This window comes from Eubalaena glacialis, chromosome 9 (assembly GCF_028564815.1).
Source record: "Eubalaena glacialis isolate mEubGla1 chromosome 9, mEubGla1.1.hap2.+ XY, whole genome shotgun sequence".
Taxonomy (NCBI): domain Eukaryota; kingdom Metazoa; phylum Chordata; class Mammalia; order Artiodactyla; family Balaenidae; genus Eubalaena; species Eubalaena glacialis.
The window spans coordinates 34,715,825-34,741,749 of NC_083724.1; the positions used below are offsets into that span (position 1 = coordinate 34,715,825).

Below are 25,925 nucleotides of genomic sequence, written 5' to 3' on the forward strand. Positions count from 1 at the left end.
GACTGTGTTTTGCTGTGTGGCAGGGAGGCGCAACCTAATAGTGGCTTAAATGGGGGATTATTTTTCTCAGATAATGAGAAAGCTGAAGGCTCCTTCCAGCTAACTGCTCTGCCATGTGACTTTCATCCTCCTGCTCATCACCTTGTGTTCACAAGATGGCTGCACCATCTCTGGCACTGTGGCCATGGTCTAGGCTGAAAGAAGCAGAGGGTGAAAGACAGGCACCGGCTCCCTTTCAGACAGCTTTCCCGACCCAACAACTTCTGCTTACATCTTACTGGTCAGAATTGTGTCACATGGCACCTCTAGTTGCAAGGCAGGCTGGGAAATACACAAATATTTCACTTTACAAATATTTTATTTTCACTTTTTAACATCTCTGGAATTGAGGTGTGTTGTATAACCAATATACTACAGTGTTTTTGTTTTGTTTTGAGTACAGAAAATTTCAAATGTACAAAAAAATAGAGAAAGTGTAATGAACCTCCATGTATCCATTACCTAGTTTCAATAATTATCAACACAGGATAGCCAGTACTGTTTTCACCTATACTCACACCCACTCCTCCTACTTTGATGACCTTGAAGTAAATCTCAGACATCATATCAGTTCATCCGTACATCCTTCAGTAGGTTCAGTGGCATCTTAGATTCAGTGAGTTGCCCTAGGTTTTGAGCTGGACTCTTGGCCTGCACAGCAGACCTGGAGTTCAGGGTAGGGAAGGAAGGGAGAGGGTGTTTGCCACAGCAAGAGCTAAGTCTGGAAGAAAACTTAAATGGAGGGAGAGGGCTGAGAAACCCTCAGTTCCATGAAAGAAAGAGCAAGAGGAGCCTAAAATGGTCTTGTCACAGAAGTAGGAGGCAACCACAGAACCACCATGTCCTGGGGCAGGGAAGGAGCCAGTGCGGGGAGTGATCAACCGGGTCCAGTGAAAGAAGGACAGAAGCATGATGTGACCACACTAAGAGGTCATTAGCAGCTATCACCCAGCAGCATCACCCCCTGATGTCAGGTGTGGCTCTCCCAACACCAGCCCCCAGGACCTTGCCCTGAGCATCTTGTGCATCAGGCCCAAAACAGGTGTCGGGAAGCGGCCGTGGTGTCGGCCGATACAAGCCTGGGGGACAAAGGAGCCAAAACTCCACTGGCCAAGAACTTACAGTCCACAGAGACCTCTGCATCAAAGCTCCAACCTGGAAGGCTGCTCGCCAGTGGAGTGACCTGTCTCCCGGCCAGGCTGGGCTCTAGCTCCTCCGGGCGCTCTGTGCCCCCAGGTGGGGCAGGACCCACTGGGAGCAGCCCAGGGCCGTGTGTGGACCAGCCGGGTGTGCAGGGGTGGACCGGAGGGAGGCAGCCCCCTCCGCAGGGCAGCAGCTGACAGGCCCTCTCTCGGCTTGCAGGTGGACCAGCGAGTGCTGCAGGACCTCCTCTCGGAGAAGCTGCCCAAACTGATGGCCCACCTGGGGCAGCGCCGTGTGGACCTGTCCTTCATCACCTTCAACTGGCTCCTCGTAGTCTTCGCAGACAGTCTCATCAGCAACATCCTCCTCCAGGTCTGGGACGCCTTCCTCTACGAGGGCACCAAGGTAGGGCACTGCGGGGGGGTGGTGAGCAGGAGGGTCCTGGGCAAGTCCTTGCATCCTCTGGGTCTCAATTCTGCCCCTGGACGATGGGAGGACAGAGCCCACCTGTCAGGGCCATGGAGGACCTCTCCTGGGAGCTTGGCTTTGTAAACTCAAGTACTTTGCACCCCTGAGGGGAAGTGGTGCTTCTGCCTCTGAAGATGCGTCCTAAAGTTGGGGGGATTCCCTTTCCCTGGAGAGGAGGCACAAGCATGACCAGGAGGCGCATCGCTATTCCGTCCGTTGCCCCTCAGTCACCTGCCGTCTCTTCCTCCTGTTTGGACTGAGCCCCAGATTGGGAGGCTGGCACTTGGATCTGGTCCCAGCTCTGCCCCTTACCTTGCAAGGAGACCCTGGGCAGGCCCTCCCCAACCTCCGCCCAGTTTCCCCATGGTGGTTGACCTCACAGTTCACCAAGCGCCCTCGGATCTGTCTCTCCATTCGATTCCTACTGGAGCCCCATGTAAAGACAGTGTTACCCGCCATTAAGTCCAACAGGGCAATGCCTGGCCCAGGGTCCCAGGACAGTCCCAATCCCCAGATTCCAAGCTGTGCTCTCCCGTGGGGTTTCCAGTCCGCCCCCCCTTGGCGTTGCCCCGCACGTTTCCTCCAAGCCTTCAACCTCTGCAGCCTGTCCGGGGCCTTCCACAGCGCCTGGGGGTGTGGGTTCTGGGGACTCCCTGCCCTGGCTTCCTGTGCCCCCGCTGAGCCCCCACTTTACCCCCCAGGTGGTGTTCCGCTATGCCTTGGCCATCTTCAAGTACAACGAGGAGGAGATCCTGAGGCTGCAGGATGGCCTGGAGATCTACCAGTACCTGCGCTTCTTCACCAAGACCGTTTGCGACAGCCGGTGAGAACCCACTCCTGGGCCCACCCTGCCCCTCCACCGTGCCCACCCCACACGCATCCCCCCGGGACACAGAGCAGAGAGGGGGCTGGTGTTTCCAAAGGTAGGTTCATTAGCGATTCTGATCCTCCGTTGCAGCTTAGAAATCTTCAGGGACGTTCCACTGCCTCGGCGTCTGTCTGCCCCCTTAACACAGCATTCAGGGCCTCCATGCTGTTTCACTTCTTGCCCGCCTTCTCCTGCCCCCAACACCCATGCCCTATGATCCTGCCAAACAGAATTATTTGAGTTCCTAGGACAACCTCCATCTCTGGGCTTCTGGCCTTGCAGGTTCTTCTACTTAGAATGCCTCCTTGCCACTTCCACCACCACCGTCTTTGCCTGGCCTACCTGTACTCATTCTTCAAAACTCAGCTCACTGTCCCCTCCTCCACGAAGCCTTCCCTGACCAACTTTTCCTTTCTGGGTTAGAGCTCCCACAGTGCTAAGCTTCCTCTTGCCTCAGTACCTGTCACTTTGGGTGGAAATTGTCTTCTTATTTACTGTTTCCTCCTTGGAAGGGGCCTCGGCTGCATGAGCAGAACGAATGCAGGGGTGCCTGGGACACCCGGTGACTGTGACTGTGCTCTCCCCCCAGGAAGCTGATGAACATCGCCTTCAACGACATGAACCCCTTTCCTAAGAAACAGCTACGCCATCTGCGGATGGCCCACCGGGAGCGGCTGGAGGCTGAGCTGCACGAGCTGGAGCAGCTCAAGGCCGAGTACTTGGAGACCCGGGCAGCCCAGGGCCCTGCAGTGCCCGAGGGTTGCACCAGCGAGGATGAGGGCGAGGCGGAGCCCTGACTTGGCTACCTGCCCTCCCCAAAGCCCTTTCTCGCCCTTGGCTGGCAGGCCCATAGGAGGACAGCCACGGAGCAGTGGTCGAGGCTCCGCTGAGCCCCATCACCATGTGACCCTGGGCGAGTCCCTTCCCCTCTCTGGGACTCAGTCTCCCCATTGGAACATTGGCTCCTGAAGCCATTGGTTGGGTTATCTCCTCCTGAGCACACACCCAGGATACACCCCTTCTCACTTCCTCTGCAGAGCATTTTAGCACCCAGACAAGCAAGAGTGCTGTCTTCATAGGGTAACCTTGAACATTCTCTAAGTTTTATCTGTGTATGACAGTGTAAATATTGGAAATAGTTCACAAGCTTTGGAACCTAAACGATTCTTAGTAACCAGTTGTTCCTGGGCGGGCCCAGGGCTCCAGAGTGTCCCACCGCTAGGGCCTTCCCAGCCCGGGACGCCCCTGGCTGCTGTTTCTCTTGGCATCTCTGCAGGGCCGGTCCTGGTTCCTGGAGAAGCTGGGGCCGTGTGCAGTTAGGGCTTCCGTCTTTCCGGGCAACAGCGCCTCTCCAGTCCTGGTTGGGCCTTTGTTCCAGTCCTGACTCCCACCTTCCAAGGCCTGTATCCTGAGCCTTGCACTTGCCCTCGCCTTTCTCCTCACAGCCCATCAGGGGGACAGGGGGTGGGGAGGGTGTTCCCAGGGAAACCCCTGTCCACTACCAGGAGGAACTTGGTGTAGGGGCTGAAAGCCCGGGGTTAGGTGCCCAACTTCTGATCTCCCACCACCAGATTCAGAGTCTGGGGCAAGAAAAGTCACCTCTTTGAAAACTGGGTGGTTGGGAGGGAGAGGAACAGGCGGTGAGATGGACAGAGCCTGCAGCCTGTTGCCAAGTCAGGGCTGGCTTGTGCAGAACTCAGCTCTGGTTCTTCTGGGCTCTTCCAGGCCCTTCCTCAGCAGACAGGCTTCCCCCATTCCCCCCAAGGCGGGGGGTTGAGGCTGCACAAGTGATTTCGGCAGCTCATTTCTCAGCAAAGCCTGTGCCTGTGCCGGGATAGCCTTGAGCTCAGCAATCTGTGATATGAAGGGATGGGGTGGGGATTCTCACAGGGAAACCTCCTCCTCTGATCTGAGGCTCCTATCAGGGCTTGGGAGGCCACACCCATTGCTGGGGACCAGGGACAGGCCCTTCTGTCACCCACTGGTGTGAACTTCAGGGAGGGGTTGGCGCACCAGACACCTGGTTCCCTCCCACCACTCCCCCCCAGCCCTGGGGTGGGGACCCTCAGGGTTCCTTTCCTCCCACATTTACGAGGGCTGCTGGGCAGCCCAGTTTCCTGTGAACACCCTACACGAGGGTTTGATGGCCTTTCTCATTTGTGCTAAACTTTTTTCATCTGCTGAGGTCCTTTCACCACCAAACAGTAACTGTGAAGCATGATGGTGGTCTGAGGGCAGCCTGGGGGTCGTCCTGGCTACACCCCCAACAGGCTGTAACCCTCAGGGCCATCACCAAGGACACAAGGGGTCCGGCCTCCTGGAACTCCAGGAGGATGAAAGGAGAGGACGCTGGTGCTGAGCCTGGTGCCTGGCACAGAGTCAAGTACAGCCTTGGGCAGTGAGTACCCTTTCCATGAAGAAAATGTCACCAGGAGGGCCTTGAGGTCTAGAAAAGGCCCAAGGCTCCAGGAGAGACTAGGTCCAGCTGGTCCCTCTGACTCGAGCCTTAAAAATCAAATTCCCTCCTCAGCAAAAATACAGCAAGCAATCCCAGCTCAGACTGGGGCTGCTGGATAGAGGGCACCCTCCTCTCCCCTCCCGCCTGCCACCCCCCTTCTCTCCCCTTCCTCTGCCCACCCCCAACCTCTCCCCTCTCCTCCTTCCCTCATCTCTTCCCTCCTCCACTTGTCTTCCCCCTCCTCCATCTTTCCCATTCACACACCCAGGCAGAGGAGAAGCTCTGCCCAAAGCTGGGTATCTACCCCCCTCCTCCTCCCTCACTGAGAGGGGTGTTACTCTGCAGCTGACCCAGCACTGGGTCACCTCTGGTTCCTACTTGGCTGCACCACAGAATCACCTGAGCGCTGGGTCCTACACTCAGCCTCTTGTAGGGCGTGGGTATTGTGCTACACCAACAGGGTTGGGGACCACAGGCAATCAGGACTGACTAGGGGGCCTCCAGCCCTGTAGCCGGGAGCTGGAGCCAGAGCAAGAATGTGAACTGCCTGTCCTACAACACCTGCTCACTCCAGGCCAAGCTCAGTTTACAGATGAGGAGACAAGGCTCAGAGAGGTTAACTAACTTGCCCAGAGTCACACAGCCACTGAGTGGTTAAGCCATGTTCAAGCCTTAGAGGCTGCTAACTGCAAAACCAGGGAGGGCTCCTCCAAGCTCACGGCGCCTTCTCTGGATCCTAGAACACCTCCCCCAGGGGAAAGGACAAGTCTAGCCTATGGCCTCCTGAGTGGTGTAGGTCCTATGGGGATAGCTCCAGGAAAAGGAAAATGAGAGGAAGAAACATCTACCTGACAGGGAGGCTGTAGCAGGAACTGGTGGGGGGGTGCCGAGCCCCAAGAATGTCTGGGGTGCAGCTGCTCCTAGGGAGCCTGCCCACCCTCCCTCAGCTCTTCCTGAAAGGCGTTTGGGGCCCACCCCTGGTGTCAGGTTCCTGGCCCTGCACCACAGCTGTTGCCCCCATCCCCAGGGGCTGCTGCTTTCCCAGGCTGGAGGATCTGATCCCTCACAGCTCCACCTCCCTACCCCAGGTGGTGGGCCCTCTAGCTCAAAGCATCCCTCTCCCAACTAGGCCCCCACCCAGCTCAGGCCCATGCTCCATTCTCTAGGGGAGAGAAATTACCCAGGGAAACTTCCTGGGGCAATATCCCCAAGAATAAAGGGGCTCCTCAAAACAGGAGGGAGGGCACTATGGAAGACCCCCACCCTAAAGTGGGAGATGCACATTCACTTTTACAGAAGTCCTCTCCCCCATGTTCAGAACCTCACCTCCCAGGTGCTGCTGTCCCCTCATTCTTTCTCAGCTCAATCTGCCATGGGCACAGGACCATATTGTACAGAAAGCTCCATGTTGGGCAGGTAGAGAACTTGCCACCCTCTCTCTCACACACACAGACACACACACATGTTCTGGTCACCCACAAGAAATTTACCCACACACGGCAGATTAAACAAAGGCCGTGCTGACACAGGAAGGTGTTGGTTTTCTGGCCCATCTCAATCAGCAATAAGGCCCAACAGAAGGTGCTAGCAGATGGGCCCAACTTTGGAACCAGACCTATTGTGTGTTTCCTAGCTAGGGACCCCTGGATAGGTCATCCCCGCTCTGGCCTCAGTTTCCCTATGTGTGCAATTCAGATGGTCAGTGGGTAGCCTTCATCAAATGGACCAGGGTTAGGGGGATGGAAGGGACAGGAGAATAAAGAACACACATATACACACAGCATCTCTAGGAAGAGTCCCAGGTTGTGTCTATTGCAGAGGCCTCTAATGGCCTCCCCTCTAGCCCACTGGTCCATATGTCCATGGCCCCCAGAAAGGTCCCTGTCAAACCAGCCTTTCCCCAAACACAGCCCCAGCCACCTACCGTCATGGCACAGAGTGGTAAGATGCAGATACAAGGCTGGGAGGGCACATCCACAGGGATCTGGGACGACTTGCTGGGGAGGTACATTGGCACCGACCCTGGAAAGAAGGATGAGTCTGTTTAAAAGACAGTAGGAGGGACTTCCCTGGTGGTCCAGTGGTAAAGGACCTGCCTTACAATGCAGGGGATGCGGGTTCGATCCCTGCTCAGGGAACTAAGATCCCACATGCCACGGGGCAACTAAGCACGCGCACTACAACTACTGAGCTCGCGTGCCTTAACTAGAGCCCTCGTGCTGCAAACTACAAAGCCCACGTGCTCTGGAGCCCGCGTGCCACAACTACAGAGCCCCAGAGCCCCAGAGCGCATGCGCCCTGGAGACTGCGCGCCACAACTAGAGAGAGAAAACCCACGCGCCACAACGAAGAGCCCGCCCGCAATGAGAGATCCAGCATACCTCAACGAAGATCCCACATATCGCAACTAATACCCGATGCAGCCAAAAATAAATAAAATAAATAATAAATAAATCAAAAAAAAAAAAAAGACAGGAGATGAGGAGGTAAAAGAATTCCTGGCAGAAAGGACGGTGTGAACAAAGGCATAGACGTATGAGAGTGCAAGGGCGTGGGGAATGCACCAGAGTTACTTGTCCAAGCACTAGGTGAATTAAGACATTCAGGCGAATTAACACTGAGCCACGCACTGTTCTAGGCCCTAGAGATACACCACTGAACAAAGAGCTCTTCACAAGAGAGGTGGTGTGGTAGAGTGTTTATAAGCTTGGGTTTGGGAGCCACGCTGCCTAGGGGTGAATTACTACCTGTGTGATCTTAAGTGAGATACTTAACCCCTCTGCGCCTCAGCTTCCTTATGTGTAAGATAGGTAACAGATAACCTCATAGGCTTGTGTGACGGTAAAGTACGCTGATTCAATTAAGGTGCCTAGAACTGTGCCGGGTTCATTGTTCATTAAGTGTTAGGTGGTGGTATTACTAAACGGCTGGACCTCCCCATCTCCGCCCCATTGCCTAGCATGCTGGACCCCAAAGCCGGCGAGACTGGGCAGCAGCGCCCCCTCCTGGCTACCGAGAGAAAGAAGGGCGTCCTCCCGATACTCAGCGGCCCTCCCTGCCCTCTTCCTCCCGGCGGACTGGGAAGCCTCAGGAATTACTCTACCAGCCCAGGTTCACCGAGCGCTCCTCCCGTGGCGGGCTCTGCGCGCGCACTTTGCCGTGCGGGGTAAATTAGATCGTCTCATCTAATTTTCAAACAGCTCTCTGAGGCAGACACGGTTACTGTTTCCATTTCACCAAGGGAGAAACTTGAGGCTCCGGGAGGTCGAGTCCCTTGTTCCAAGCCACTCAGCGAGGGAGCGGCGGGACGTGAAGGCAGGAGAGTGTGACTGTCCCCAGCTTCTGTTTCGTCGCGCGGGGCAGCCCGCCCCAGTCACTGCGGCGAGTGCGCGCTGGGGTGCGCGCCCGTTCTGTGCGCGTGTGCGCGCCCCGAGGCCAACCCCGGGGGGCCCGGAGCGCGGCGAAGGGCGTGAGGAAGCAGTGGTGGCCCCGCGGGCTCGCGGGGAGCGAGGGCGGGGCTTGTGCCGGGCCCTTGCCCCGCCCACCGGCCCCGCCTGCCGTGCTTAGGGAGGGAGGAGGCGGCGCTGGGAGCCGGGACTCGGCGGGCGGCGAGGAGCACGAAGCCGGAGCCGCACGCCGCCGCCGCAGCCACCTGCGCAGCAGTCATCAAGGTAGGGCGGCCCCGGGCCACCGGCCATACCTTCCCTGTCTGTGCGAAGTGTGCGCGCTGCGCTTCCGGGCTGCAGCGCCCGCAGAGGGATGCTGGGGCTCGGCGCACCGCAGGGGACCCGGCGGGGCTCGGGGGACCTGGCTTCCAGCCCCTCTGCGTGACCTTGCACAAAGCACTGCTCCTCTCCAGGCCTCAGTTTCCCCATCGGGACAGCGGGCCCAGTGGTGGCCCCTTCCTCGCTGGGCTCTTGGGAGGGGCCGCCTCAAGCTCCAGCCTCCCGACGGCGAGGGGCCCGGATGGGTACTGTCTGCACAGCCCAGCCGCAGTGAGGGCCTCTCATGCTGGCTGTGGCGAGTCGGTCCCGACAGTCCCCCCATTAGTGGCCTGGGTGCCTCGCGGGACCTGTGTCGGGACCTCTTCCCTCTCCTGGCTGAGTAACCTGCTGGGCCTCAGCTTCCCTGTACAGGAAACAGAAAGCGGGGGGACACCCCCAAGTCCCTATCGAGCCGGCCTGGGCATGCAGGGTGGGGCGGGTCAGAGTCTGCTTGCCAAGTCTGCTTCTCGGTCTGGGGCTGGGGGAGCCCTGGGTTAGAGGTGGTGGGGCCCTCGGCCACAGACTTGCCTAGACCAGACCCATGCAGACACCTGTATTTAGGGAATGGTGTGGAACATGCCCTTCCCCATCCCTTCCCCACCAGTGCTGACGCCCAGCTCTACGTCCCAGCCTGGTGTGATAGGGATGGCTTGTCCACACACGGACCCCAGAGGGGCTACAGTGCCAAGAGAGCCATGTCTGAGTGGGGTTCGGTCTGGGACAGAGCAGATGTCTGAGGGACTGTGGCTCCAAGCTCTCTGGGTGAAGAAGACCTCTGGCATCTGGCCCAGCCCCTTGGTCAGATCCCCTTTGGAAGGTCTTGCTGTCCCATTGCACACCCCTTGTTATGGGAATCTCACTAGCTGTAAACAGAGCTAGAATCTGCTAGTCCTGCTCTGAGCACACAGACAACATCTGACCCCTCCATCCCCCACCCCGAGGCAATCATCTGGTCCCTTAAATCAGTTCACCTCAGGGCTAAACAGCCCCAGATCCAGCATTGTTTCTCCTGTCAGAGCCTTAGGGAGCAAAGGCAAGACGAGGGAGCTGAGGTGTCTGCCCCAGAGCAGGCAGTAGTCAGCCTGGGGCTTATTCAGAACCCACTGTCATCAGGACTGGAATGTGTCCCCTGTACCCTTGGGTTAGCAGCTACCTTAGAGGTCTGGAGTGAGAGAAGGAGCCAGAGGAGCCCCTCTCCAGGCCTTCCAGCCCATGCGTGTTCTTCCCTGTCTTCTGTTGCCTGCCCTGATTGAGGGAGTAGTTTCTGAGAATCAAGTCTGGGCCTTCTGGTCTCTCTTGTCCCCCCTCGTGACCTGCCCCTCACCTGGGAGCTTTCTTACAGCCAAAAGAAGGGAGGCGCTGCCAGGGCAGGTAGTGAGCACCGTGTCCTCAGAGGTATGTGAGCAGAGGCTGGATGAGCACTTGCTGGGGGTGAGCTGCCTTTGACTGCAAGTCTGGGACTCTAGGGCCGAAGTAGAGTGACTATGACCTTACCTTCTGGCCATGGTGGAGCTGCACAGAACTTGAAGCTAGACCACAAAAGAGTGTTATTATCCCGTCATAAAAGCAGACTAAGTATATGTGCTGTCACTTGAGCATAGCTCCGACGCACAGACTTAAGTGCTACCTATGTCTCCTGTCATCTCTACCTGTGTATAATCTGGGCTCCGTTTTCCTGCTCTACTAGTCCAAGCTATTTGGGCCTTGATTTAGAGGTATAACAGATTCTGGTTATTAAAAAGTCATCCTATGCCAATAATTTTAAAATGCACCATGGAATTATGGAATATCTAAACTGAAAGGGATCTTAAGAAATCATCTCATTCAACCCCCTCATTTGACAGATAGGTATCCCCTATCCCTGGAGGGGATGTGACTTGTCAAAGGTCACACAGCAGATGAGCAACCAAGCCCAGCGATCTTGATTCCAGGACCAGAGTGTGTGTGTGTGTGTGTGTGTGTGTGTGTGTGTGTGTGTGTTTGGAAACACATACCACATAGTAAATGAAAGCAATCTGTATTTATTCCTATAAAGTTAGCAGAAATAAATATAAAAGGATAAACATCTATGCTGGCAAAGCTATAGGGATTCTCCGGTAGCATTTAATTTTGCAGAGCAACCTGACAGTTTGTTACAAAAGTCCATGAAAATGATCCTAACTTCCCTTTGCCCCTAGAATTCTAATTTGAGGACTTTACCCTAAGGAAGTAATTATAGAGACGAGTGTAGTGCTGTTATTTACCAGAAGTTATTTTATGGTGAAGAAGCTCTTGGTGTTTTATCTGAGGCTTAATAAACATTTCATTTAAAAAGTACAGCTTTAATAATAGTGATAGTAAAGCTTCCATGTCCAGAGTCTGGCCAGCACAGGAGCAGTGTGGTCCGGAGGAAAAGCCATGAGACTCCTGTCAGCCTAGATTCCAGGATGAGCTCTTCCTCTACCCCACCGTGTGACCTGAGGTCAATCCCTGCCCCTTTCTGTACCTCACTTCCCCTATATGTGAAATGGGGTAGATTCAGTGATTGCTGAATTTCTTTGAACTCTGACAACCCACATTCTAGACTTAGCAAATCTCTGTAGAGGAAGCCTTTATTAGAAGGAGCAGTGAACACAGGGATAACCAAAGATTGTTGCAGCCTCCCTCCCCCATCATTAAATGAATCCCCTTAGAGGCAAGCAGCTAGCTAGGGGAAGGGGCTTCCCTCAGCCTTAGACCTTTGTTATCTCCAAATGACCAGAACTTGGATTTTTTTTTTTTTTTTGGCCGTGCCCCTTGGCATGGAGGATCTTAGTTCCTCGACCAAGGATCGAACCCATGTCCCCTGCACTGGAAGCATGGAGTCTCAACCACTGGACCGCCAGGGAAGTTCCAGAACCTGGATTATTTTAGAACCTACTGTATTTTTGTTTTTATCCTCTTTACCAAATATCAGGGGACAGAGATTTTTCAGGAGGATCGGAAAATAATTCAGCAAGATCTTCCATTTATTATGTTACGTCTATAGGCCGTGCCTTGCCTTCTTCAGAACAGATTGGAGGTGTTTAGCAATCACACCTATTATGAAGGGCCAGGAGTTGGTGAACAAACATTTACTGGGCACTGACTGTGTATTAGGCCTTGAGGTACCTCCCAAGGGCCTGCAGGCTGCCATGTGAAACGTATTAGGTTATATGTGAAATGGCCAATATCTGGCTGTTTTTGACTTACAAGAAATGGCCATTTTATTTGGTTCAGCCTAAATGGAAAAAGATATAAGTAAAAAGCACTGTGCTCCTTACCATAATTGAGAGATTGGCAGGCTGCGGTGGGGACTAGGACAGTGTGATTACTGTATAAGCTTGGAGAAGTCAAGTAGGAAGGACATGGGAACCTCACCTCAAAGAATCAATAACAACAACAACAACAATAATAATAAGCTAACATTGAGTACTTACCACCTGCCTGATTGTCCTAAGTGCTTCACAGTCATTCATGTAATCATTCAACCTTTCATTTATTAAACACCTGCATTGCGCTAGGTATCTTCTAGGTGTTGGGGGGAAGGGGGTTCTTGACAGTAAAGAAAATAGACCAAAAAGAAAAAAAATCTGTCTTAAAAGAGCTTACAATCTAATAGGAAAAAAGGACAGACAATAAACACTAAGTACAATAGGTGGTGATAAATGAGATGGAGCGAATAAAACATAGGAGGATATTTTGAGTGTGTGAGGGGGAATGGAAGGAGGGGTTGTGGTTTCAAGTAGGGTGTGTGTGAGGGGTATCACTGAGAATCACTTTTGGGCAAAGGCTTGAAGGAGGTGAGGGAGTGAGCTGGCTGATTCCTGGGGAAGAGCCGTCCAGGGAGAGGGAACAGCCAGTGCAAGAAAAAAGCCCTGAGGTAGGACCATACCTGACACGTTGAAGGAAGGGCAGATGAGAAGAGTGCCACGAGGGAAGAGGAGACAGGTGAGAGAGGCCGCAGGTCCGATTGTGTACCCTGTCTCGTACAACATGATGGACTCCTGTAAGTTTGAGGGAGGTACTACTTGTATATCTCTTCTTCAGTTAAAGGGACAAAGGTACAGAGAGTTTAAGTAACTTGCTGAAACAGGGTCTCATAGAGGAGCTAGGGCTTTTGGTCAAGGGCAGTGGGAGCCATGGGAGGGTTTTGAACCAGTTATGGGCATGGCCACATTTGAGTGTTTTTTGTTTTTTTTTAATTTATTTTTATTTTTGGCTGCATTGGATCTTTGTTGCTGCACGCGGGCTTTCTCTAGTTGCGGTGAGTGGGGGCTGCTCTTCGTTGTGGTGCGTGGGCTTCTCATTTCGATGGCTTCTCTTTGTTGCGGAGCACGGGCTCTAGGCACGCGGGCTTCACTACCTGTGGCACTCAGGCTTCGTAGTTGTGGCTTGTGGACTCTAGAGCGCAGGCTCAGTAGTTGTGGCACACGGGCTTAGTTGCTCTGTGGCACGTGGGATCCTCCCGGACCAGGGCTCGAACCCGTGTCCCCTGCATTGGCAGGCGGATTCTTAACCACTGTGCCACCAGGGAAGTCCCCACATTTGAGTGTTAGTGGGATTCCTCTGGGGTGCAGAGAGAGGGCTGTGGAAATAGTCCAGGCCTGGGATGATAAGGCTGGACCCAGGCAGCATAAACCACTGAACAAGCGGGCAGAGGATCTGCCAAGCTTGGTGCTGGGGGTGAGGTAGGGGTCCAGGCCAGGTGAGTAGGAAGAGGAGGAAGCCAGGCTGGTCTTGGGCTTACTTATTTAACAAATACTTAATAGCACTTCTTATGCTCCAGGCACCATCTAAGATTTTACATACACTGGCCCATCGAATCCTCAAAGCAATCTATAGAATAGATACTATTACTTATTATTTTTAATGGGTGTATTATATTGTACGTAAGTTATATCTCAATGAAGTTAATTTACAAAGAAAGTATATTTGTTTTTTCTATTATAAGTACTTGATGATAATAGAGAATGTAGAAAAAAGAGAGGAAAACAAAATAAATCACATCTCTTTTTATCTTAGATAATCAATATAAATATTTTAGTATATTTACTTGGGTTTCTTTTTCTACTATTATCCCCATTTTGCAGATGAGGACACTGTGGCCCAGAGAAGTTGGGCAGCTCGCCCAGGGTCATATATTTGGACCCATGTCATCTGGCTCCAGTGTTCAGGGTCTTAATCACCTCTCTGTGTTGCCTGTAGGCAAACCTGGAATGTCAGTTGGTGGGTTCTATTGAGACACCCCCCCACCCCGCACTCACCCCACCCCCAGCATCCTTTCACAGATAGGGAAGGTAAGGCCCAGTGAGTGGTGGCACCTTGCTCAGCATCTCTCAACCAGTTGGAAGCAGATATGTGAGGTCTTATTCTAAGAAGAAATAGGGAGCTGAGAATTTGTAGGGTTGATGTGACAGCTGCTTCCAGCCTGGCCTTGAGCCCAGAGCTAGCAGGGGGCTGGCAAGTGCCATGACCCTGCCCATACAGAGTGCTGGGCACTTCCAGGGCAGGCCTCTGCCCCCTGGGACTTGTCTCTTGTACTCTGACTGTGCATTTATTTCTGGCTCTGGTGCCAGCAAACTCCTGGGGCCGCCTGCTGCTAGAGATGCAGCCCTGGCTTTGGATCCCAGCACAGCCACTGGGTGAGCCTCGGCCGGGGTCTTTCCCTCCCCACCTGCAAAGTGGCATCATAATGGTGCCAGCTTCAGGATGAAGGGAGATGTAGATGGAAAGTTCTGGCACAGGGCGTGGCACAGTAGTGGAGAGCCAACTACTGTTGCTGCTCCTGGGGCCACCCCAGGGTGTTGGCCCAGGCTGGGGGATTGAGCCTTCCCAGCCAGAGCCCTCTCCACGACGCTCCCCTTCATAACCTGGCTCGACCAGGGAGGCCCAGCCAGTGCAAGAGGAGACGGAAGTGAACCTCAGGCTGTGGCTTGGAGTCCAAGATTACAAACAAGGGACACAGTGGAACAAAAGAGCCCACACCTCTGAGGAGGGAGACCTGACCTGGCCACTGACATGCTCTGTAGGCAAGTCCTGTCCCTTCTTTATGCCCCCTGTCCTCTTCCATAAAGTGGGCAGGGCATTTCCTGCCTTAATAATCGTAACAATCTTCATCCCAGCAGCCATCTATTGAGGTTTTACTATGCCTGGGGAGTAAGGATGGAGATAAGCCAGACTCATCACTGCCTTCAAGGGCGCACAGTCTGGTCGGGGGCTCAGTTCTGATAGGGAAACCCTGGAGCTGTGGGCTCTCAAGGAGGGGCACCTAATGCAGCCTGGGGTGGGGTGGGAGTTAAGGAGGCTCCCTGGAGGAGGTGATGCCTGGGCCAGGTTAGTGGGATTTGGAGTTGGCCAGACTCTGCAGGGGAAGAAAGCAAGAAAGGTCATTGGGTAAATTGCCCCACTTCTCTGAGCCTCAGTCGTATAAAATTGAGATAATAAATACGTGCTTTGCCTAATGTATACAGCGGTTGTGAGTCTTAAAATTGGATAGAAAGCATGGAAGCACTTTATGAACTATAAAATGCCAGGCACCTGTTCATTGTTGTTTACTGTGATATCTGGAGTCCCCAGGGGTTAGGGAAATACCAGGGCAGCATCTGGGTCCAGGAGAACATCCGGTCTGTTTTGAAAGATCTACAGTCACACCCCTTGATTTAAGGGTTCAAGAGTATTTCTGTGCTGGGGAACGGCTTTGCTTTGATGAGGCCCTGAGAGCAATTACGATCCAGTCACAGCTCTGTCCCAAGGAAGGGGGGACAACTGTCCATAGGAACCCATCAGGCCAAAAGCGCTGCATCCTGGTAGAGGCTCGGCGCCCTGATCAGGCCTCAGGGACCTGACCAAGAGGCACTGTAGAGAGCTTCCAGGTGAAGGGATGGAAGATAGGGGAGCACCGTGAGGTCACTGGGAAGAAACCAGTCTATGTAGAGGGAGGTCTGCAAATTTGTATTGCCTGGAAAAGCAAGGAAAAGAGCAGTGTGTGGTATGAGCCCATTTTGGTTTGAATATGAGGAAAGAACAGATCTACACACATGTAAATACAGAAAAATATTCAGAAAGACACACATCAAGCTGGTTGGTTATCACTAGATGGCAAAATTTTGTTTTCTTTTTTCTGTATTTTGAAATTTTATATGTGATAGACATTTTATTTCTATAAAGATGTGGCTGTATGTAATATATGGTACAGTGGAATGTAGATAGTATGATAATCTGGCCAGCCTGCTCTCACCAGGCTGGAGGGTTTAAGGAGGCACCTGCAGCACGAGGACTTGGGTGAGGCCTGGAGGACGTATCCTCAGTGCTGGTCTTCCAGAACAGTTGAGACAGGGTCCAGGGATGGCTTGATATAGGAGTCACATGGGAGGAGAGGTCTCTGAGGGTCTCTGGAGTTGTTCCCAGGACTCTCTTCTTGGGACAAAGACTAGGGGTTTAGATGGCTGCAAGCACAGTCAGCATTATGACCGACTGCCTGAAACCAGGAACCCCAGGCCACATCAGCAGAAGCATAGAGTCAGATCCAGAAAAATGAAGGTCTTGCTGGAGTTTGGGCTACCCCCTGAGTGGGACTGGGACAGCTGGGACAGATCCAGAGGCCGCCAGGCTGGGGAAGAGCCTGTGCCTTCAGATTCTGTGATGCTTCTGGCTTCCACCTCAGCATGCCAGACCCCAGAAGACCCTTTGCCCTCAGTGATGTGTGTTGTCAGTCTTTGGTCCCTGGGACTCTCACAGACCTTCTCATCTCTTTGCAAAGAGTAAAGAAACCAAGCTACTGTCCTATTTCATGGAATGCAGGGCACAGCCAGTTGTGAGATAATATACCATTATTTTATAATCCATTAAGAAAGAAAAAGGGCAGCCAATTAAACTATAAGTTGCATCCCAGTTTCAGAGATGTTAAAAATGTTAAAAACTCTTGTGTCTTAGAATCAATTAAATATGACGTGTGACAGGTCCCACCCTAGATTCTTTTTTTTTTTAACTAACTTTATTTTTTATTTTTATTTTTTAATATATTTAGTTTATTTATTTTTGGCTGCATTGGGTCTTCATTGCTGCGCGCGGGCTTTCTCTAGTTGCCTCAAGCGGTGGTTTCTCTTGTTGCGGAGCATGGGCTCTAGGCACGCGCGGGCTTCAGTAGTTGTGGCACGTGGGCTCAGTAGTTGTGGCTCGCAGGCTCTAGAGCGCAGGCTCAGTAGTTGTGGCGCATGGGCTTAGTTGCTCTGCGGCATGTGGGATCTTCCCGGAGCAGGGCTCGAACAGGTGTCCCCTGCATTGGCAGGTGGATTCTTAACCACTGTGCCACCAGGGAAGCCCCCCACCCTAGATTCTTAATGTATATTCACTCATTTAATCCATACAGCAACCTTGTGGCTAGATATTCTTATTCTCTTTTTACAGATGAGGAAACAGGGGCCCAGAGAAGTTAAGTTACTTGCAAAGTCACACAGTCAGCGAGAGGTAAAGCTAGGATTTGAACCCTGTTCTAACTGGATTCCACCACATTTTCCTAATCCAACTCCACAAAGACAAGGCTCCTGAGCTCTGGCCCTTGGGAAGAAGAGAATGTTCAGCAAAGTAAACGTATGTCAGTGCAGAAATGCCTGGTGGACAGGCCGTTAAACGCTGGGTGCTCTGAGGAATGCGGGGCCTAGAGGAGGGCTGGGGAGCTTACGGACAGGAAGGAGCTTTGGGAGCTTGCTGGCTGGGTCATTAGTCTCATCCTTGTTATGACCATTTCCAAGAGTAGGTTGGCCTATGGCCTGCCCTGGAGAGAGACTGCAGAGGGCTATCCCACACAGATACCCCAGAACCTCACTCAGACTTATCCACTCATTCATTCCCTAAATAGTAATTTTTCAATTTAATTTTTTGAAGGAGACCTTTGTTCGTGTATTGATCACTTTCTGCATGTGAAACAGAGCTCAGTGCTAGGGATACAGAGCAGAGCAAAACAGATAAAGGGGCTGCCCTGGTGAGCTCACAGACCAGAGAAGAGCTGGGCAGTAACTGGAGAGTCCCACAAAACCCGGAGAAGAGGGGCATAAGGAGCATGCAGAGTAGAGAAATGTGCCTAGTCCAGGATCACTGCAGAAGGCTGTTTTAAGGGAAGGACTTTTGAGCTGAGATCTGAAAGATGAGTAGGAAGTAACCAGGTGAGGGTGGGGAGGGGAACATGCTAGACCAGAGAAACAGCCTGTGCAAAGGCCCTGAGGCTGGAGGAAATGGACTTTTGAGGAATTAAAGGCACTGAGTGTCTGTAGCTCGGATCCCTGGGCAAGGTGAGTGTGGAAAGGTAGAGTGGGCCAGAGCCTTCAGGCCCTGCAGCAATGGCGACGGAGTGCCATGCTTAGATTTCCATCTTTTGAAAAGATCAGGGGCAAGATGGTTGGTATCCAAGACTAAGTGACCAAGTGAGAACAGGTGGTAGCTGTGGGAATGGACCTATGTGGATGGTTTAAGAGATGTTTAGGAGGTGGAGGAGTGTGGGATGAATGATGGATTGGCTGTGGGTACAAGGAGAAGGAGGCCACATGGGCGACCCCTGAGATCTGGCTTGTCTGCAGTGCCCTTCACAAGGCCTGACTCGCAGAGGGAGGGGTTCTGGGGGGAGACAAGCAGTAGTGGGAAAGGACTTCACTCTGTGTGTGCCTCCTGCCCTCATCTGGTTTTCGTCTATTTTTTTCCCCAACAGTGCTTAGATATCCTGGTTCATCCAGCATCAGGGTTTTGCCAGACAATATGGGAAAAGTCAGCAGGATGAAGGATTTTATGGTGTTGATAAGAGTGAGGTGATGGATCGTGGAACTGGGGGGAGGAAATAGAGTGAAGAGAGAAGGAGGCAGATGGAGGAGAGAAGGTTGAGGAGGCCAGTGATGGAAGTTCTCATGGGTGAAGGTCTGCAGTGGGGGGAGGCCTGGCCTGATGTCCCAGGTTGCTGGTACAAGAAATGGGCATCATGGTGTGTAGATGTCACATGGCCCAGACACCATCCTACAAGCTGGCCTTTCAGAAAAACTGGAGCCAAGCTTGACAGATTATGTTGTCCTAAAGAGGGGTCTCTGGTCCAAGGCTCTCTCCTTGGGCCTGAACCCATTTTTATTGACCCATCGGGGGTGCTGACAAAGGGCTGGTCCTATCTGGACGTGCCAGGAAGCTGGAGGCGGGGAGGGTGTGATCAGCAAGGGGGTGCTTGAACGAGTGACTTTGGAAGCAAGTGGAACTGTTTCAGTCATGGGGCTCATCTGAAGTCACACAGCTAGGAAGTGGCTCCCTGGTTTGGTTTTCTGTGTTGTGGATTCCAGATTTCAGAGGGTAGTTCCTTTCTTGTATCTTGCTCTGGACCTGAGAACATGACACTGCTGAGTCTGCAGCCTGGGAGGGGAGTTGTAGCCAGCTAGGGGATGGCCGGGACTGCATGCAGGAAGACTTCCTGGAAGAGGGAGCATCTAAGCTGAGCCTTGTAGCAGCTGGACATAGTGATGGGGAGGGAGATATTGGCAAAGGAACAACAGAAGCCAAGGGCTGGCAATGGGAAGCACACTGAGCCTATTTGGGATGCATTGAACATACAGTCTGAGTCTGCTCTGACTCAATCTAAAGGGAATAGTATCAGATACTGACCAGATACCAAGGGCAGGGAGGTGGAAACAATCCACCCTGGCAGGGAGGAGTGTTTTATCACTGACATTGTTTAGAATTATAGGCACATCACGATAATAAAGTCAGGCTTTTTGTCGCTCTTATTATTGTTTTTAAGTTCTCTGTAGCAAATACACCCCGTTATTGTCTGCACCCAGGCTGACTGCTCACCTCCCTGCTGCCTTTGTCCCCCCACTTCCCCTTCCCAGCAGGGGGGAAGAGAACCACAGAGACAGGAGCAAGATTTCAGCCTGTGCCTCAGAAGGCCCAGGACCCATGTCCACAGCTGCCCACACCTTACCAGGCCTGGGCTGGCATACCTTGGGGACCACTGGGCTGCAGGGCTCTAAGTCCTGCGGTGTCCAGGGCTGCAGTTGGTGGTCAGAGGCAGAATTCTTGGGCTCTAGGGGAACCCCAGATCTCACCCTCCTAAACAGAGCCTTCCAGAGTAATAAGGACAGTAGTAATACCCTTCAGGGGTTACTTCCCAGCCCACAGATGTCGCCCTCATAGGCACTCAGACAATAGCTGGACCCGAATAGTCCCGTTTCACCGATGAGGCTTCAGAGTGACTCAGAACCGTGGCCTGCAGATGACCCCATGTCCTCCGTCCTGATGGCACTTGTAACCTTTGCTGAGACACACATCTCCCTGCCACCCACGGCCACCCTCAGAGCCAGTGGGTGATCTTACATCACAAGGGAGGCAGCCCAGAGGGTGAGAGGTCAGGCAGCTGCCTATGGCCCAGTGAGAGAGCCAGGAAGGGGCCCACTGTGGCCAGGACTCAGAGGTGTTAGCATCAAGAACTAGAGATTTGCGTTCTCTCTGGGATCTACCACTGACCAACCAGGTCACCTTGGACCAGTTACATCCCTTCTTGGGTCCTTTTTTCCTCACCTGCAAAGTGAGGGGTTAAACTAGGTGATCCCTACCATCCCTTGCAGCCTGAAAATCTTCTCTGAGAGTCTCCCTGTCTTCTATTCCGGCGGCCTCCAAGGTGAGGTACGCAAGATGCTCATTGGGGTGCAGGAAAAAATATCATCTAAACAAGAAAATCATTCACGTTTGCTCACATTTGCCAGGTGTAGACACACTGACACACTCTCCAGTCAGGGGTCAGGCAGCTTCATGTCTCATGTCTCCAGAAGTCTCTGAGAAAGGGGTGACAAGGACATCCTACTCTTTGGTTTGTTTTAGGCAGGTTATCCCAACTAATTAAACTGGTCAGTTAATCCAGGTTAATCTAGACTAATTAACCCAGATTGGATTTGTGGATTATATTAACCAGTTTTAACAAACTACCCTCACAAAATGGACAAGTGGTTTTGAAAGATTTCTACGAGGACACTGGATTGTTAGTAATTCTGATAATGCTAGAGCATGGGGACAAGACAATGGGAGAATTAACACTTGGCTTTCCAGCACTATCACTTCAGTCAGCCACAAGGCAAGGAAAAAAAAAATGAGACAAGAAGTCAGCACAAGATTTTTTTTGTGGGAGAGGACACTATTTGAAATAGAGATCTACAGTTACTCTGGTTAATGATGAATCTCACCTCTTGTATATATTGTACCTTATGTCTACAGGTGATGGTTACTTGTATATAATATAATATATTGGGGTGGGTGAGCTCGATTTTTTTCCCTTTGGAAGGAGTAAATGATCAGAACAGTTTGGGGCCCACTGCTGTAACTTCCTGGTCTTTTCTATGCTGCTGCCACTTCTGACACACCACCACCTTTGTGATCATACTTTGTTCGAGTGAGATGCGATTTCTCCATTTTTCTACCCGTTCCCAGGGCAAAGACTCCATGGCTACCTCTGGGCCCACAGAGCCCAGCATGGGGGTCTGTCTCCAACTGGGGACTTGGAAAATATGGGTTGAGTTGATGTGCTTCAGTTTATCCTTCATGCTCTACTGGCCTTTCTAGCAGCAAAGACTTGGGATCTGTCTCCTCTCCTGACCCTAAGGAGCCCCATCTTTCCCAGCCTGAACCACACTCTGGAGAAACGCAGCCCACCTTTCAAAGGTCTGAGCCTCAGGAGGACCCAGCTAGGGTGAATGACCCTCGGCCTCACAATTAGAAGACCTTCTTCCCCAGCCATCCTTGGAATTTGTTCCTCTGAGAACAGCAGCACAGATAAGAAACAAAATATTTGACACCGTATCCAGGCACAGGATCAAAGGAGACTTTGTTCCGTGTCTTAGAGGACTCTCCTGGGCTGGGAGTGCTGGAGACCTGGATCCCATTCCTGCTTCTGCCCTGTGTGTGTGGCCCTGGGCATGCTGACTCAGTTTCCCCCTTCGTACCTCGTGATCTCTGGGGGTCTGGCCAGTGCTGCTTTTCTGAGATGTGAAGTCTGGGATCTTTTTGGAGACCTGCTCTACTGAGTGGTTCTTTGCCCCTATCTGGAGGGTTTGGGTATGGTCTGGTCTCCAAACTGGGTGAAAGATGGGGACAGCTTGGAGCATTACTGTGAGGCAACCAAAATGGGGCGAAGATGGGAAACTGAGTCACACAAGAAACTCCCCAACCTGGAGCAGAGCCATCCCAGGGTTAGGTGTCAGGGGCCTCAGATCTCTGGAAGGGCTGTCGTGGGGCAGAGAAACGGATGTGGTTGGTGGGGCTCCAGGGATGGAGACAGGGCAGTGGGGGAACTTGTAGATTTCCGCTCAGTAGAAGGAGGAAGTCTAACGGTTGAGCTCTCCTGCCCCCCGGAAGGAGTGAGCTTCCCTTCAGCAGAATGATACAAGCCGAGACTTTTCAGATGGAATGGTGTGGAAAGGAGAGCAGAGAGCTGGGCTGCATGCCTCCCTGGGTCCCTGACCCTGGGCAGTCCTGGGTTATTGTGTCTGTTTCTTGCCCCCAGATGTAATAAGATCATTTGAGAGAGGGGGTTAGTGGGTCTGGCTGAGAATTAGATTAGACGAGAATTAGAGCTTTAGGCTCTAAACCGGCACTGAGGGCTGGGGGAGGGGCATAAGGCTTCCTCTGTTTTCATCCAGTTAAGGGGATTTTCATGCCTCCCAGCACAGATGACCCCTCCCACTCCTGAATCTTTAGATCTTTAGGTGTCGCCTCTCTGAAGAGAAAAGGAACATGGGCACTTTGTGCTTCTGGTTTAATCTGTAAGCCCTGTTCAAAGTCCTAAATATTCATTTCAATCCATTAATACAGGTTAATAGTTTAAACCCGTGCCTGCTTATAGTGAGCAGCCAATAGAAGTTACCATTGTTACTTCTTTAAAAAAAATTTTTTTTTATTGAAGTATAGTTGGTTTACAATATTTTCTTAGTTTCAGGTGTACAACATAGTGATTCAATATTTTTATAGATAGATTATACTCCATTTAAAGTTATTACAAAATAATGTCTATATTTCCCTGTGCTGTACAATGTATCCTTGATGCTTATTTATTTTATACATAGTAGTTAGTATCTCTTAATCTTGTATCACCCCCTCCCCCCTTCCCTCTCCCCATTGGTAACCACTAGTTTGTTCTCTATGTCTGTAAGGCTGTTTCTGTTTTGTTGTATACATTCATTTTTTTTTTTTTTATTAGCTTCCACATATAAGTGATAACATAGAGTATTTGCCTTTCTCAGTCTGACTTATTTCACTAAGCATAATACTCTCTAGGTCTATCTCATGTTGTTGCTGTTATTACTTATTTTGAATTTACCTTGCGTTTACCATGTGCCAGGCAGTGTTGTAAATGCTTGTCAGGTATGAACTCATTTACTATTACCGCCCCATTTTATAGATGGAAAACCTGAGGTCTAGAGAGGCTGACTAACCTGTCCAGGGTCTTCCGGCTGGTATGAGGTGGGGCTGATGTTTGAGCCCAGCAGGTGGGCTCCCGACTATGTCTGTAACCACTGCTATGCCACCTCTCGACGTTGTCATATTGATCTCGAGTGTCCTCTGTGTAATAAAGAAAGAAAGCGCCTTTGCCTCCATTCTCCCTTCAGAGCCTCCCAAAGCCTCAGGAGGGTTTCAGGCAGGGATGCACATTCCCATTTTATGGATAGGGCCCAGGGGCACAGAGAGGGACAATGACTTGAGCAGGGTCACACAGCCGATGAGGGCAGAGCAGAATGGAGCCGGGCCCCTGATCTCAGAATATCTGTGCACCATCCCTCCACAGAGCAGGGCTCCCAGCTGAAGCCCGGTGGGAGTACATGCTGGTTATTGAGGGCACTGCTCCCTTAAGGGGCCCCTTCCTTCATCACAAGGAGCAGAGCCAGCTCTATAGAGAGGGCAAGCAAGCCAAAGGGAAGATGATGGGAAAAGCCACCCTCTGCCAGGGAGAAGGTCGAGGCGGTCCTGAAGGTGCCTGAAGGAGGGGCGAGGATCGTCACCCTGCAGGGCCCCTTCTGCACAAGGCCTAGGCAGAGAAGGCCCTGACTAGCCACGAGTAAAAGGGTGAAGGGGCAGCCAACCTGCCCCCCACCCCCTGAAGTCACGTCAGGGACCGACTCTAAGGCCAGGGCTCAGGGAGGGTTAAAAGAAGCAGGTGCTCCCTGGGGAAACAATCATGGAAGCAGAGATGGAGCCAGTGAAGGAGTGCAGGAGAGCTGGGTGCTGATCTAGCTTGGTGCTGCTGTTTCTTTCTTTTTTTTTTTTAATTAATTAATTTTTTATTTTATTTATTTTTGGCTGCATTGGATCTTCATTGCTGCACGCGGGCTTTCTCTTGTTGCAGAGAGCGGGGGCTACTCTTTGTTGTGGTGCGCGGGCTTCTCATTGCAGTGGCTTCTCTTGTTGCAGAGCACAGGCTCTAGGCACGTGGGTTTCAATAGTTGTGGCTCACGGGCTCAGTAGTTGTGGCTCGCGGGCTCTAGAGCACAGGCTCAGTAGTTGTGGCACACGGTTTTAGTCGTGGCATGTGGGATCTTCCCGGACCAGGGCTCGAACCCATGTCCCCTGAGTTGGCAGGTGGATTCTTAACCACTGTGCCACCAGGGAAGTCCTCAGTGCTGCTGTTTCTTTTTTCTTTCTTTTTTTTTTTTTTGGTGGTAAAATATACAAAACATAAAATTTATCATTTTAACCATTTTTAAGTATACCATTCTGTGGCATGAAGCCCATTCACACTGTTGTGCAGTCATCCCGCCATGATTTTTTAATTTTGACTTCACTGTAGCCTACTCTATTCTTTAATGGTTTGCTTACATGTATGGATGAAAAATGTGCATTCAGTGCTAAAATATCATGTTTAGCAAAGGAACTGTACGTAGGACACTAACACACAACTTGCCCCATGCCAGGCACTGCTCTAAGGCAATGTAAATGGATAACCGTATGGAATCGTTATGATTCCCCTATAAGGTAGGTTCTGTTATTGACCCTAGTCTACAGATAAGGAGACCGAGGCACAGAGAGGTTTGGTATCTTTCCCACTCCCCCCACCCCGGCTCTTGTCTGGGCCCACTGGTTTGTTGAGGCCTCACTGTGTGCCAAGGCTAGAGGCTCTGTTCCACTACTTGCCTCATCTCACAGCAGCCCGGCCAGAGGTAGGTGCCGTGTGGTGCCGAGACTTAGGGAAGCTGAGTTGGGTTGGTAGCCGGGTCTCTAACTCTGAAGCCTGTGTCTTGACTACCTGCCCTCCATGCCTGCTGTTCAGGTGGTGAAGCTGTCGTGGGAACACCTGCGCGATTCTTGAGTGCTGGCCTGAACCCGCGTTTGTGTATTTAAACGAGTATTGGACAGAGAAATCCCAGGATCACAGCCCCAAGTGACCCCGAGTTAGGAACTGGCTGTGTGCTCACAGAGCCTTTGGAGGTCAGGTTCCCACTAGTTGTGTAACCTCGGGAAAGTGCCTCCGTCGCTCTGAGCTGAGTGCAGCTCGCTGCATCCAGGAAGTGGGGATAGTTCTCCCCACCCCAGGGCGGCTGTGAGGAGTGAATGGAATAGTGAACGGGAAGGACTTTGTAAATCATACAGCAGGGCTGTAGAGCAGTGGTTCTCAGAGTGGTCCCTGGAGCAGCTGCATCAGTGCCACCTGGCAACTTGCTAGAAATGCAGAATTCTCAGGATCCACCCCAGACTTGCTGAATCAGAAACTCTAGGATGGGCCCAGCAGTCTGGGTATTAATCAGCCTTACAGGGGCCCCTGATGTGCTCTCAAGTTTGAGACCCACTGTTGGGAGAGATTCTTGCAAAGTGTAAATGAGATACTGTCACCAGTCCTGGCAGAGTCAGTCTCAGGGCAGAAGTGCCTCTTCAGCCCGGGGTGCTGACATCTTTCCTGTACTCTTCGTCCTCCAGTGAACCTCCCACCCTCCTGCCCTCCCTGGCCTGCAGGCCCAGCCTGAACAGATGTGGGCAGAGCCCAGAGAGGCTGGAAATGGGGAGAAGTCCTCACCATCCTCTCCTGGAGTCTGTGGCAGACACTGCCTGGGGAATTGATTAAGGCTGCACAGTGGCATTTATCTCCAGGTTGATACGCAGGTTGGGGAGAAGCAGTTGGGAATTTCCCATCACCCTCCTGTGTGGCTGGTCCAGGAAATGGAGGGTTGGGCTGCCCAGGCTT

At 52.1% G+C, this 25,925-nt stretch overlaps 2 protein-coding genes across 5 annotated transcripts in view; both read left to right on the forward strand.

Annotated features, from left to right (window-relative positions):
• TBC1D2 (TBC1 domain family member 2) overlaps positions 1–3,659 on the forward strand; it is a 41,692-nt gene extending 38,033 nt beyond the window's left edge. For 3 of the 4 annotated variants that reach the window (XM_061201106.1, XM_061201108.1, XM_061201109.1), the window contains 3 exons: positions 1,402–1,587; positions 2,352–2,473; positions 3,108–3,659. In XM_061201106.1, the coding sequence (XP_061057089.1) occupies positions 1,402–1,587; positions 2,352–2,473; positions 3,108–3,315 (516 nt within the window). In that variant the 3' untranslated portion in view covers positions 3,316–3,659. Of the gene's footprint in view, positions 1–1,401; positions 1,588–2,351; positions 2,474–3,030 lie in introns of all 4 variants that reach the window. The other variant, XM_061201107.1, reaches the window with a different exon arrangement.
• Positions 3,660–8,593: 4,934 nt separating this feature from the next.
• CORO2A (coronin 2A) overlaps positions 8,594–25,925 on the forward strand; it is a 56,063-nt gene continuing 38,731 nt past the window's right edge. Inside the window, exon 1 of the mRNA XM_061201110.1 lies at positions 8,594–8,647. The gene's annotated coding sequence lies outside the window, so the exon portion shown is untranslated. The remainder of the gene's footprint in view (positions 8,648–25,925) is intronic.